The 15,685-nt window shown below is 39.5% G+C and overlaps 1 protein-coding gene across 3 annotated transcripts in view; it reads right to left on the reverse strand.

Annotated features, from left to right (window-relative positions):
* MAEA (macrophage erythroblast attacher, E3 ubiquitin ligase) overlaps nt 1-15,685 on the reverse strand; it is a 49,539-nt gene that overhangs the window by 14,434 nt on the left and 19,420 nt on the right. For all 3 annotated transcript variants that reach the window (XM_054633758.2, XM_077177828.1, XM_077177827.1), the window contains exons 3-4: nt 13,545-13,748; nt 64-186 (exon numbers count right to left, since the gene is read on the reverse strand). In XM_054633758.2, coding sequence (XP_054489733.1) covers nt 64-186; nt 13,545-13,748 — 327 coding nt within the window. The remainder of the gene's footprint in view (nt 1-63; nt 187-13,544; nt 13,749-15,685) is intronic.

Raw genomic sequence — 15,685 nt, forward strand, 5'->3', positions numbered from 1 at the left:
TGACCACATCCAGCATCCATGTAGTTTAGACAATAGATGAAGCAAAATGTTGTATTTTCATACCTTCATTTTTCTGAGTCTGGATTTGTTGTCATGACACCAAGCCAAACAAGTCATAGTCTCTTGTCTTTCCAATGACTCTTCCACTTCTTTAGCAGTCAAAAACATCTCAATATTTACCAAATCCTTCAAAAAACAAAAAAGGAAGGAAGGTGTTGTTAAGTTGTACTCATACTTTACACAACAATTCTTCAACTGAGCTGGAATACAGAGATACAAAAGAATTTGTTCTCAGGACTTCTGGATTTTAGAATTGTACTTTGCAAAAAAGACATTACAGGATATTTCCATGGACTGGACTGTTCTGATAGTGACAACAGACCTCTGAGTCTAGTTACATAACAGAACTAGAACAAAACAAAAAAAACAAAAGAAAAAAGAAAACAAAGATTAAACCTAGAAGTCTTGCAGACTTTTTCATAATTGACATGCTTAATATCACAAATATTACCATAGCTCTAGTGAACAAAACCACTCTCAGAAATAGATGGCATTTTAATCTGTCAGAACAGCTGAATATACTTCATCTTAGAAATTCTACCTTCCAAAAGGAAAAGCTGAAAACCAGAACTAGCATCAGCTATATATCACATTCACATCTGGCATTTCATTAGCCAGCTTTTCCTTATAAATACAGGAAGTCTAATACTATTGGGAAAGTGAACTAAATCATGTTAGGGTTATCAGAATGGTTATTTACAGAAATTTACACAAGCCACATGTATTTCTAAATTGTAGCAAAGCTTGCAGCTTTTACTAAATCTTTCTCTCATTATTTGAATTTGAAAACCAAAACATTAACATTTATTTTGTAGGTTGTATGACCAACAAAACCATTTACCATCAAAAGAATAAAGGGCCTCCTGCAGCTCTACTGGTATCAAATCCAGGTAAGTCACACTGAGCTCAGAATTCAGACAGCTACAAGTTTACAGAACAACACTGAGATTGGACTTTAATGGGCTCTTCCCATACCCTTAGGGTTGAAAAAAAAAATTATCTATTTTATCAATGTGTTGGCAAATGGACTGAAAGAATGCCAACCCATTCCACAACAGTATTTTTAAAGTATTCCTACAAGAACATGAGAAGAATCTTTTTGCTGGGCTGAAGTTTTCCTGATGATATGCTCAAGTGGAAAGAAAGTGCATTACTCCCCTGTGCATGATAAGGTGACCATTTAAAAACTTCTTGCCCATCAACCCATCTGTGTAAGTAGCTTAACACATAATGCAGTCATATGAATTATCCTGCTTGCCTTCCATACAGCTGCTGAGTGCAAAGACAATTCCACTGAAGTTACAAACAATAACATCTCCATGTATCTCCTCAAGCTTATTTGAGCTATGTGCTCTCTTAGTGAACAGCATTTAGTTTTACACCAAATTAAAACAAAAGCATTGGCTTTTACATCAAAAAAGGACTGGATGTGCTAAGCAGAAACAAATCACTGGTTTAATCTCATTTGTTAGTTTTTTATAGTTTAAGCTTCATTAAAAAAAAACCCATAAAGAAGCATAAGGGCAGCATTTGTTATAAGCCCATGAGCTGGTAAGAGAATCCCAGCTATCTGTATTTATCAATCAGGTGTTGGTATAGCAGCCCCCTACTATGAGCAAAAAGACTGCAATTGCTGCTGAGGGAGAAAAAACTCTTAAATAAAAAGAGAATTTCTACATTGCATTTGAAAATTTAAAATGAAACAGGTTCTATGTAACAGAAATGCTAATTAGATTCGTGGCTGCCAAAAGAAGTCAAAGCTTGGCAGCCTTCTCTATTAAATAGGCAGTATGTATCCAGAAAACAGAGGAGAACATTTTAAATTAAAAGAGTTTCTTTCAGAACCAACAATTACATTTAAATGGCATCAAGAAATAGGATTTTCTTCTCTGTTGACTTGATAGAAAGTTAAGGAACAATATAAAAAAGGCATTAAGAAATCCTTTTGTAGAGACAGGAATAGCTTTTGCATTTGATTAGAAGTAGCTAGAAGCCTTAATCATGCAGACTGATTACTACAAAAATACTAAGATACAATTAGGCAATAAACCTTTAAAAACCCCACATGCCACACAGGTTTGCTTTTTTAATCCAATCATACTTTCCTATCTTTCCTGGTAGTGCCTGCTCTTGGTGCTTCTTCCTTAGCTAGGACTAAGGAAACAGAAGAAAGGAGGATTTATCAAAACTAGCCCAGCTCTGCTACACAGCCCAGTCAGGAGCAAACTTCTCTGCTTCATCTTGGATGGGCAGGAACCAGTTTAGCATTTGTAACAAGTGTCTCATGTTCCAGTCAAAAAAATCCCTGTTTAGACCCCAATCTTGAATAGCTTTCTGAAAGTATTCTGCAATTCCAAGATGTACAGGCTGCAGACCATACAGACACATTGTCTTTCTCAGCTCCTAAAACAGGATTAAGATTTCACAGGCTGCTACAAAGTGCCTCTCTTATATAATTTACATATAAAATTGAGTAAATGTAAATACACAATTTTACAGAAATACTGCCACTTGATTTTGCAGGTGCAGGAAAAGCAGAAGCAAGAAATCTGTTGCCACACGCTCCCCTTTGAAATGACACAGTATTCAGCACCATTGCAAATGTTTTCTGACTTGTATATAAACTAAAAAGGAATTCTAAACTCTTTAATTACCCTCTTTATAACAGTAACATCTCCCTTCATTTCACACTTTCAGCTTTCACACTGAAACTGGGGCTGCAATACTTTCCTGCCAGTGCTGCAGAACTCAGGAGAACCCTACCCCACACACTGGTGATTTCAGTGCTGGATCAAACCATAACTCTTAGCACAGATTTCCAGCCTCCTGTGCCTTGTCACAACTTTGCCTAAATCACTTGATTACAAATGCACAATACCTAAGGTTGGGCAGGAAGAATGATTTACATGAAACTTTCATTTAATTTTACAACTGTACTGTGTTTTTTCAGTACAAAATGTCTCAAGGAGGAGAATACACTCCATTAAGTATTAGCAACAATTATCCAGACACTCAAGGGGAAAGCACAGTACAAACCAGGGAGTGCCACATGGATTTTATAATTTCTGCTTTAAAAAACTGGTATTGGACTAAAGTGAACTAACTTTCCCTTCTGTACAACAGTCACTAACCAGGTTTTACAAGGGTAACTATCTCAACACTGGGTAAACTTTATCATAAAAGAACTATTTAATTCCATTACAACAGTGAAAACTCCAGAGAAAGACATTTATTATTAGAGAAAACTGCACATGAAGGCTGAAGTCACTTTAGTGAAAGCAGAGATACTTATTTAAACAAGAATACAGCTATCCATCACCCTGTGCTCTGCCTGATTTACATATATATAGCTTTTAAAATATCACTGCTTCTTTTTAAGCTGCAAGTGCCTCCAGGGAGAGAGGTTACCAACCCTATGATTCTGTACAGAACTCCAATTATTAGGTATAAAATACTGTGAGGAATAAGGATGCCTTTATGATGATGATTACTAGATACATACTCCTGGCCAACATAAAAGCTGGATCCCATTTGCTCAGATGGGTTCTCAGTAAGAACATCCCAAGCACGTTTATGCACACCCCCTCCTCTGAACAGCTTCTGGACTCTCTGCTGAGTGGGAGCAGGAGCTGATGGGCTGAGCTCTCATGGGCCCAGCTCTCATGGGCCCAGCTCTCATGGGCCCAGCTCTCATGGGCCCAGCTCTCATGGGCCCAGCTCTCATGGGCCCAAGCTCTCACGGGCCCAAGCTCTCACGGGCCCAAGCTCTCACGGGCTCCAGCTCTCACGGGCCCAGCTCTCACGGCCCAAGCTCTCACGGGCCCGGCTCTCACGGGCCCCAGCTCTCACGGGCCCCAGCTCTCATGGGCTCAAGCTCTCACGGGCCTGGCTCTCACGGCCCCGGCTCTCATGGGCCCCAGCTCTCATGGGCCTCAGCTCTCACGGGCTCAAGCTCTCACGGGCCCAAGCTCTCATGGGCCCCAGCTCTCACGGGCCCCAGCTCTCATGGCCCCAGCTCTCACGGGCCCGGCTCTCATGGCCCCAGCTCTCACGGGCCCGGCTCTCATGGCCCCAGCTCTCACGGGCTCAAGCTCTCATGGGCTCAAGCTCTCATGGGCCCAAGCTCTCATGGGCCCAGCTCACTCCTTGCCAGGGTGCCCTCCTCAGCAGGGCCTGTCCTCACTGGAGAGAAAGACTGCAGCAAAAATGAACACTCGTCTGAAGCACCAAAACTAAGAGAACAAGGAAAATGGGTCCAGGATTTAATGAATTTAAGTGGTTGTGTCACAGAAAAGAAAAAGTGATTCACAAAAATATTGTGAAGAATAATAGCTGTGAAATAATGATAAAGTATGTATAAAGGCAGTTAGGTAAGTTGGTTTAACTGGCAGATATATAAGCTTCACATGAATTTAAAATTAAACACAGCTACATCTATTATAAAGTTGTGAACCAAACTGGCAAATATATATGAAAATGTGAATTTAAACTGAATTTAAAGCCCAACAAAGGCTGTAACTTTAGACTGTGCACAATTAAGAGAATTCAGCATGTCCTGGAAAAAAAACAGAGCTCTACATGTGTGGCTCTAAATTCACCAGGAAAGCTGCTCAGAATTTTCAGCACCAGATGCAACAAAAATAGCAACTTTGCATGAGATCATATGGGAAATTACTTAAAAAGAACAAAAACATCTTTTCTGCAGTAGTAAAATAACTACAGAAATCCATGTAGTGTTCACATGAGGAGTTTTATCTAACATTTTAAAATTTGGAGCAATCAAGTCAAGTCATTCCTCTCCAGTGGTCTTCACTATGCACATGAGCTGAAGTACTTTTACTTTATGAGATCTCCAGTCACAAGTCTGGAAAGCTATCAGAAGGAATGTGTGATAAAATCCCTTATAATTCATATGAACATTTATGTATTAACTCCCAGAATATTTCCAATTAGAAATGTGAATCTTTTAACAGGGCTCAAAACCAACCAGAAATGGGTAATAGAACACCCCATACTTGATATTTTCAAATCTCCTATAAGCTATTTTCAAAACAAGATTAATTAATCAAAAACTAAATGTTAGTCTTAAACAAGATAAAATAAAAGATCTGATTCAGTGAGAAAAGGCAGCATTTTGTAGAAAAGTAAGTTTCCGCTGTGGAAAAAAGCATCATAAAAGAGGCTATTTGTTGTATTAAACAAGTAATACATAATATCATAAGATACTGTTTATATATTTTTTCAAAATGCAAATTGTTTATTTTTAATTGCTTACTAGCATCAATATGAAATTGAAAATAGGCCAGTATGCCTCAAGCTATCAATGGCTCATTGCCAAGAGTATGTACCAATAACAGCTTTAATAAGATTGACTATCTATCTATCTGCACACATTACATGCATAAGAGCACTATCCTCATAAAAAAGCCTTTGCTGATGCACTTCAGTGTTCAGCAGCATGGTAAACTACTTGTATATGAAATACAATAAACACTTAGATCACTCAAACAACAGCTTCAGAAAAAGCTGTGTTAAGATTTAAATGACTACTCATACACAGCAACACAACCTTCAGTATAATTTAGTTCTATGGAAGTGAAATAGAAATGCACTAATGAACAGTTGCAAATGAAGAGGTCAATTTAGTCTTGTGTATTAATCTATTCATTTGTTAAAACTTCCCCTGTGATGAACACACAGCAAATGCAGGCATCATGTCAGGCAGTGATTGCTCTTACACAACTCAGGGAGAAGGCAAACACAAGGAGTTACAAGGTAAGACCACAGGAGCAGCTGGGAAAGAAGAGATCAGTGTATTTCCACAGTGGGAAACAGTGAAAGAGGCATCACTTGGCAGGAGCAGGAAGCCTGGAGAACAGCACAGACACACTGCCTACTTGAAAACAAGTGCAGGAAGCAAAAATCAGGTACAGGTGAAGAGGGGGACAGTGCAGGTGGTTGTGATGGCAGTAACAGGAATTGGGACCACAATCCAATTCCTCTGCTCCTATACAAGGGCAGGAATAAAAGGCTGCTGGAGTAACAGTTTCTTCAAAGTCAACTCAGGGTATGTATGAAGTGCACTAACATTGAAGGGAGACACAAATTAAGAAAATAATGGCATAGGTGGTGACAATACAGCAACACCACAATTACTGAAGACCAGTTAAAGTAGGGCACAAATTAACAGTGAAGGGTTTCCTTACTCTCTGCTCGTAAAAGAACATTGTCTGAAGATCATTAAGCTACTATTAAGTGTTATAATGTTACTCACATGAACAGGATTAGAGAGAAACTAAAGAGAGAGTAACTGACAGAAGGTCCTACTCAAAGGCAGCTGCAGAGCTACTTATTGGGGAAAAATGCAAAAACAGACAGCCAAACCACAGACTCATCAACAGAAGAGCCAGAAATGTTTTTGTCTACAGAATAAACACAGTGCCCATGGTGTACAGTCAAGCTTTCACATGAGAGCATCTTCCATAGCCCCAGCATAGCACAGACCTTTTAGTCCTGCCTGGTTGTTTTTGAAGGATCCCAGGATCTTAGTGTCTGTCAGAAGAGCAGGGTCTTTGTAAAACATTAGAGAGGATACTGGTACTTTTGTTAATTAGTTCTAGTGATGAATTCATGTTCTAAACTTATGTCCAACTTCAATTTTTCTGACTAGATTACAAAACTCCTTGGTATTTGACCTCTGCTCTCACACATACCCAAAGTACCTACCCATAAGATTTTTCCAGTCATCCTCTCCCTCCATCCAGTTTTTCCAATAACTCTCTAAAATGTGGTCACCAAAACTATCCATATCCTGGCACTGGCTGCTCCAGAGCCAAGCACAAAGCAGTGTTTCATCCATCTCCTTTCACTCAAGGACACAAGCTGCTTGGAAGAGCCTCAGAGTTGGAGCAAGCACTGAGGCTGGTTATTAGCAGTCTGTTTTCCCAATGCATCCTCTGCTCCTGCCTCAGCAATTTTTGTAGCTCAGCAAATGGCTGCACCTTTACCCATCAGCATGTTATACCATGCTAAGTACAGTAATAAATGACTACACTACAGTAGTGTGACAAAGCCTCTAGAGCTTAAGATGCATCATTGGGCAGAAAAAAAAGTGCTTCATTTTCTGTCTCTGCCTCTTCAAGCAGAGGAGAGGCACCCATTGCTTTGTGGAGCACAAGCCCTGCAGCTTTTGTTCATGCAGGATCAGTCTGTCTTAGCAGCTACACATATTCTCTAACAAAACATCATCCTGTTATCTAATACAGCAGTAAGAGCAAGTGTTAAATGTGAGGTAAGATTTATACTTTGAAGCAATGTCTGGCAGGAAGAAAGGACAGTAAGAAGAGGCATAACTAAACCCAAACCTTTCTACTCTTGGGTAATTTCCAGGTGATAACACCATTCCCCATTTAGATCAAATTTAAATTCAAGAATTTTTCTTGCATCACCAGCCTTCCAGAGTAAGTATTTTGTAATAAATTAGCTCAGTTATGATACACTACAGGTAACCCACTTTGTCTAAACAGACTGAAAAAACCAAGATGTTGAACATCACAGCACAGTTCATGTTGTTGGCTTTTGAAGTGTCAAATGATTCATAATGAGGAAGTTTGTTATCTGCTTCGATCTTGACTATTCCACATTTACATAATTCTAATTCCTCAAGATGCTTCTTGAGACAAACTGCAGATGTAAGGCTGTGCAGGAATTGCAGCACTTTGAAATTCAGATGAACACACCCAGACATTCATTACACCCATCTACTCAAAGTTGCCATGCCTACACTAGGTACAGCCAAAACACATTTAAAGGAGTTTTCAAGCAGCTCTCTATAGCCTGGTGCTGCAGGTAACTCCAAGCAGCACAAGCTAAAATCCTGGCACCTTTAAATCAGCTATGCCAGTTGAGGAGTTCCTTCATACAGAGTTTTCCTGTAACATCTCTAGTGTGGGAAAGCAAGTCACAGGAGAGGGACACAAATAGCTTCTGGCAAAAGACACCTTTTACCATTCAGCCTGCATCTGGAAAGTCAGCTTGGCTATGTTCTGCATGACAGCAAAGTAAATAATACATTCAAGCATTATGATGAATATTATTTACCTATTTGAAATTGAACTGTTATGAATATAAATGTGTTCTGATTAATTACTTTAATACATACGTGTGTGTTTGCCTACAAGCCATTCTCAGACTATGCATCTTAACAAGGAGGATAAAGGTACATCTGTATGATTGTTAAAAATGTGTTTATTCAGCTTTTAACTTTAGAGTTAAGACTTAATACTGCTCCTTTTTGTGATTCTCAAATGTGCAGGTTATTTTCCATCTCCCATTTTCTGAGAGAGTTATCAAATGGAAGCAGCTATTCAGGGAATGGATTACTTCAAAAAGAGCAGCTTCAGGAAGATTTTGCCCCGTAGCAGACAGAAATCCTTAGCAGCATTCCACTGAGGTGTCAGCTGAAGGATCCATATCACAGTGCTGAGGAACACTTTTCTAAAGCAAGGCAAGAACATTCAGCTTTGGGGTTGAAAATAGGAACACTGATATAGAATAGGAAAAAGAAGAGATCAGATACTTGGTCAAAAGCCATGAAGCTTGACTTTAAGAATTCAAGTTTCTTTTATACCACAGGACATCAAATAAGATTTCACAGCTTTCTGTAACAAAATTAAGAGAGTGGAACACGCTTGAATTTGTAGCAGGTACCTTTTCTAGTTAGGCTAATCCCTCCAGAAACAGTTTTACAAAAACTGAAGCTGCAATGATGCAGTAAAAAAGACTAACTGGACCAAATGGGAGGGAGAGAAGAATGGAAGATAATCAGTTTTTCTGATGATTACTATTCCTTATTTAAACAAAATCAATTTTTTAAAATAAATGTATTTACTACTTTGAAAGACAAATACTTTTTTTTAGAATGTCTTTTCAGTATCTGTCCTGTTTTGACATTCTCCAGTGAATAACCATTACCACAGATGTAGAAGTTCAGCTCAGGAAGGAAACCACTGACAATAACTGGAGACCTGAACTCCCACTTCAAGAAAATGATTATCTTTTTGGGACTGCGTCAATTGTCAATACTTGAAGTGTCAAGAAGCCCTTCTAATACCAATCAGTGTTGACAATGGTCATATGTCTAGACCAAACTCCTCAAGTCAATGGAATACTCATTTCCCCCCCACCCCTCAGCTCTCAAAAGCAAAAAGCACACTGTGGTATGAATGCAAAGGGCTAATGAAGTTTCTTGAGGGATGATGCATGTACTTAATTACTGATCTAAGAACACTAATTGGCAGAATTTTAATTGATATACTCAATCCCTGATTTAAGGTGAAATTCACAAGTTTTAAAGCATTTAAGTGCCCACATTACAGTGTCACTGCCCACCCTGCCCAGGGTGCAGTAACTCTTCTGTTCCTCAGTGGATCACAGATTTTTGAAAAATTTGCTCCCTGCCCCAACACACCAAGAATTAGGTTGAATTTATGCTATCCTTCACAGAAAAACCATTGCCACTTGTACAGCTTTTGTACAGCTTGAGCAGTAAGGCAAGGAGATACATTCTTTTACTAAAATAAGCTAAGCAGAGATGGAAAGAGGATTTACAGCATATGATAAGGGAGACTGGAAGCTTCAGAATCTGGGCTTGTTTTCAATCCTACAGGCAAAAATCACTACAGCTATACATAATTAAGCAAAGAATGTAAAGACACTTTACATGTTTATTTTTTCTTCCTAGCCTATTAAGGAAAGGGCTGGAAAAACAAATACAATTTTAAACCCCACCACCTCCAGAAACAGTACACTAAGTACCACATACATTGCTTAATTATAAAATTTATCTACAAACAGAAACCAACTTCCTACTGGAACACCCCTCTTCCTAAACTAAATTTGCATATCAATTAATGGCACTGGAATGAGATAGCAGTATAGCAGAACATGAAATAACAAAATTGAAGTTAACAGACAACCTTGCCAGCTAGCTGAAAATATGAATCTGCAGATGAAAATAGACATTTTTATATTGATGTGGCATTATACTGCAATAATGACCTTATTTTGATTCCATTTATTCTAATAAGCCTATACTGATGAGTTTTATTCATATGCAACAAAAAAACCCATAACATCTAGTTTGTATCTTCAATCCAAACTGTTTTTCACATCATTATGGAGCCAGAAGACATCAAGAAAACAGACCACAATAGAATGCCCCTACCCCATATTTACTTTGGCACAAACATTTCTGTCTTTGACTGTCAGCTTTTATTTTAATCTTAGACACATTCTGGTTTACTTTCCTAAGCAGCACTACTTTTCTTTAAAGGCATATAACAAATATTTAATGTTTGGAATTTATTTCTTATATTGCCATAACTTTATGCTGTATAAATGCCTTATGCCCAAAGTTATTCCTTACTTGAGCAAGTTCTTAACTCTGATATTTAAAATTTCCCTATATTTTTTTACATCCAGCATTGCTTTCCATTCTGTTTGCTTCCTAGTTTATAATAATGGTTTTTAAGCACTTGTCTTCTATTACAAGATTTTATAGCCTATCATTCCTATGGAGGTAATTAATTTAGAAAATAGCCTAAAATTTGTCACAGACCATCAAAAACTACTAGAATTGTACACTATGGCACACAGTTAATCTTTGCCAATAGCACAGAGCAGACAGTTTGCTCAAACATTGGGATGATTTAATGGTTTCCCTGTGGTCACTGAAGCAGAATCCTTTCTGACCCGCTTCACCCATGAAGCACCTTGGCAGCTCTGCAGGTCTCTCCCATTCAGGAGCCACACAAGAAACTTCAATCAGGCAAGCTGAGACTTGCTCCCAAGACTGGTCCAACAGCTACTGGAAAGTGTTGAACTGGGATCCCCAAGCTACAACTGAACTGGAAAAAGCTGCTTCCTTCAGCCTTCCCAAAGAACAGCAAAGGGTGCCTCAGCCATTTGTCCCACAAGCAGAGGAACAGAATCACAGAATGGTTGAGGTTCAGATCTCTGGAACTTGTGTAGTCTCCCTGCTCAAAGCAGGCTCACCCCTAACAGGTTACTTGGGATCTTTCCCATTGCAGTCTGGTTTTGAGCATCTCCAAGTACAGGGAGACTCCACAAGTCCTTGTGTCTGCTGGGGAGCCCAGAACTGGGCACAGCACTCCACTGGGTCTAACCAGTGCTGAGCAGAGAGGCTGGATGACCTCCCTTCTGCTGCTTGCTGCTGCTGCTGATCCCAGGGCAACCCAGAGTGCTGTTCAATTGTCTTTGCTACAAGAGAACATCACTGGGCCATGCTTAACTTGTGCACCAGCCTCACCTCTGCCTGCTGGACAAGCTGAACAATAACAGTACTTTTTTTCAGGCTCTTAATTGGGGTATAATGTCTACCCAGTGGTAACAAAATCACGACAAGAGTGGTGGTGGGGACATTAATCAAAATGCCAGGTGAGACCACAGTAAACAAAGATTACTTGGGATGAGAGAATAAAATGGTATTTTGTAAACATTAGAGAACATTTCAATGCTCACATCCTTTAGCAAGAAAGGAACAAAAAGAAACAAAGCTGCTGTCTTCCTAAACCAACAAAACCACAAATTCTGTGTAACAAACAAGTCCCAGTATCATACTCTGTAAAAGCTGTTCACAAAGAAGATTGCCATACAGTCAGACCAAGTGCAAAGCAGGGAGGGAAGTGCAGAGCAGAAACGGAGGGAAGCCTTATCTTCATTAAGCCAAAACAAACCATAACACCGACTAAAATGCATCATTTGAGCGAACTAGAACAAAAAAGGCCTCAGTGCATTCAACACGCAACTATGTTCTGTGTTATTACTCTGATGTTATGCAAATTAGAAGAGTTAGGCTTGCAGGCAGAAGGTAAATAATCTTATTTAAAACTTGCTTTTTAACACAAAAATTTCTATTGAACAAACAAAATGAAAAGCTTTAAGTATGATGCTTTTACCACAGGGTCTTGCAGTATGTCATGAAGACTTCCATGCTCATGTCCAAACCAAAGCTGAGCATTACTTAATCAGGCATAACAGAGCTTGCTAGGAAAGTGGAAATATTTCCATAGTGCTTTTTCAGCAGACCTAGTAGGTGCAGTAACATGATGATTCAGCAGAGATGAGCTCCTGCTCAAAACAGAGAGAAACATCTACCAGAAGTGGGAGAGCTGCTGACCAGTCAAGCTGCAGTTATCCCAGCTAATTGCCTTGGGTATTTCTGACTCACATGCACGGGCTACTTCACTAGTGAGGCACAACAGCCTCTTCAGTTGATTTTTTCAGGACTATTTCCTATTAATACTTTGTAACCCACTTCCCCTCTCAGTTCTATTCAGCCTCTACAGGCTATTTCCTATTTGGCATTTACTGAAATTGCTGCTGGCTGAACAGGATTAGACAGTAAAGCAGCCAAGGAATAAGAGACACATGACAAATAGGTCCCTGTTACACGACAAAGAACAAGTTCATATGCTCTAATTTGACATCAGGAAAAAAAATATCTTATTTCCCCAACAAAATGAGAGAGATGTGTTCAACTATTCTGCCTAAGAAAGGTAAAGTACGTAAGTCATGTAAGAGAATTCAATTTTCAGCATCTTTATAAGAGTAAGATTTTAACTAGAAGAGTTGCATACCTTCTGGAATCAGGAATATCAAAACAAGATTCAAGAATCACTCAGGATCAAATAGCAAAGGCTACCTAAAATCTGCAAGACATGATTTCTCTAGACAAAAAGCAAATTGTTTAAAAATCAGTTTTCATGTCCTCATGGTTGTCAGAGGACCACAATCAGGATTCATTGGTCTGCATAAAGTAGCTACACCAAAGTACACAAACTGCAAACACTTCAAAACCCACTGTGAGCCCAAGCAAAACCAAATAGCAAACCAGTGAAAAGGAAAGCAACAATCACAAAATGGTGGAACAAGCAAACCAGCAAAATGTTCTTAGGATCATGTATGAAAATTTCTTTTCCCAAGTAAAAGCCAGCCTTCCTCTCAGTGCACTAAACAGTGGGATGATACAATAGAACAGTTGTTCCTGCAATCAGCAAATGCTGTTCTGCTCAGTCTGGTCACCTACACGTATCAGCTGAGTGGGCCTAGACAGATGGGAAGCTCCACCACCTGCTTAATCAGCAGCCTAAAGGCCTCTAACAAGATATTTTGTATGATAGTTGAGAATTAAGCTGAGTTTTAACAGAGAAAGGTGTTTATCTAAAAGCATTTAATTTCTGACTAAAAATGATGCCTTCAATTTTGACTTATTTAATACATTAAAACACAATTTATGCCAAGTAAGGAGAACAAACTGAAGCCTAAAAAGATTAACAGATAAACACTAGCCAGGAATGCACACCAATACATAAAAATAACTGCTATGAGGTTAAGCAGCTTGTTCTCATTTTCCAACTTCCTCTCTAGTACCATTTTGTGAGTGAGTCCCCAGTGGCACCCACCTCGATGCCACTTTGTCTGGCCAGCTTCACCGCTGTGTTGTAGTAGCCACAGCGCAGGAGGTGCTCCACCATCATGCGATCCATGCGCTTCTTCTTCCACATGTTGGCAGCGGCCGGCTGGTCACTGCTGTGCTCCTTCAGGTGCTCAATCCTGCGCTTGCACAGCTTGGCACTCTCATCTTCAGCCTGGATGGACTCCACGGCCTGAGAAGGAAAGCCAACAGTAAAGCTATGTCTTCTCAAGCTCATTTTAAAGCAAAAGACAGTAATTGTTTGTAAGCATTCTTTAGATGTTATACAGCTACTCCCAGTAGTGTCTCTTTTGTTTAGAAATATTTCCTATGGCAGTGCATAAGCTTCTGCATGGCTGGTCCAGTTCTGAGATATTCTTGCACAGAAGTAAGTTTTGATCTATTTGACATTATGAATATATACATTTTTCTGCTTAATTTGCAGTTTATCCAAAACCAGAAATGTATCAACTATGGCAGCAACTGCTGTAATAGCCTGCAAAGAGCTTTGTGAAGATTTGCAGTTATCTGATCCAAACAGGTGAAAAGCAAAATTTCCACCTCTAACCTATGCATGGCTTCTTCCTCCAGCAGCTGTCCTGCTGGATTAGTTCTACTCAGGAGTGATGCAGAGTAAACCCACATTACTTCTAATACACTGGAGCCATTTTAATCAGTCATGCAATAATGGAAATTATACAAATGGTTGGCCTCTCGGCACCTGTAATTCAAGGACCTAAAAGCAGTTTCTCAAAATCATCAGTTTTGTTAAACTGGTATTATTTTATATAACTCTGCTACTGTGGGAACATGCATCCCTTGTTAAGGAGCTTTACTTAGGAAAACACATTTGTCCAGAGGAACTAGATTGATGATTTTAAACCAACATATTGGCATACCCAGCAAAAAAAACACCCACCAATCCTTCAAGGTACTGCCACAATATTTTTAATTAAAACCAAAACACTCGGCTCAGTTGCTTTCCTTCAACCTTAGAGCCATCATTCCAAGCCAGCTGACTCGGTACACAGCATGTGACAACTCTGGGCCAGGTCAGGCTACAGAACTCCAGAAAGCTGGCAGAACTTTAATGTGCCTGCTAAGGTAAAGGCAAACCAGCAGAGGATGGTCAGTACCCATCTGCAATATATCACTGGTGATGCAACTGCAAGTTAGGCTGCCCTGTGGTGACTTTAAACTTGCTGGCTTGTGTTGGAATGACTGCACAGCTCTGGCAGCTGGAAGAACCTGGCAGGCTTTTGGCAGCCCACTCTGCACTCCATGCTGACATAGAACCTTTCCAGAACTCAAACTGTAGTATCATCCATGGTACAGCTCCAGCTCTGGAAGCACAGGTTGGCTCTAATTGCATTTACCATGCCTGCCCATAGACTTCTTCTGGAAGGATCACTATTTGAAAAGCAAAGTGAAATGAGAGAAAACTTGAAAGGAAAGCTCACTGAGCTTATTCCCCTCTTCCCCCCAATTAAGCCTGACTCTGATCTGGCCCTTGATACCAAATTCAAGTATCTAAAACACTAGTCACTATACAAGAGTCTCTTAACATCCATGTAAACATCTGTAGCATAAGTTGTTTTTATTACTGAAATTGGAGTTACTTGTGTTGCTGACTTTAGCTTTATTTTGTAACAGAGTTTGGTGACAAGTATTTTGTTTCAGTTATAAACTGGGTCTCTTCCTATTCAGCAGGCAAATACTAACTCAAGACAAAACACACTTTCACTTTTTAGATAACTGCAGTATTATCAGATGTGAAGGCAACCTTGAGAAATATTCTGAATACAAGTAAGAACTCAAGGCAGCCAGGCACAAAGGTTAGACCCCCTTCTGCTTCGAAAGGGCTCTTCTTATATGGCTTTGTATCTGGACCTATACAGCTCTTGCAGGTTTTTTGATCCTTCTAGTAGGTTCAGAAAGGCTGCAGATTCTTTTCAAAAACCTCTGAAGCAAGTCTATCTGGACTTGCCCTGCTGGATGTTAACAGAACTTGAGGGAACAAGCACATTAAACAAGATACAAAAGGGAAAACACAAAGGCCTAGGTTTCCCTAGGATCATTTTCAGAACCTAAGAAACCTGCTGTGTTTTAAAGCTCTCTTTTAAGAGTGAG

The sequence above is a fragment of the Agelaius phoeniceus genome, chromosome 4, assembly GCF_051311805.1.
Source record: "Agelaius phoeniceus isolate bAgePho1 chromosome 4, bAgePho1.hap1, whole genome shotgun sequence".
Lineage (NCBI taxonomy): Eukaryota > Metazoa > Chordata > Aves > Passeriformes > Icteridae > Agelaius > Agelaius phoeniceus.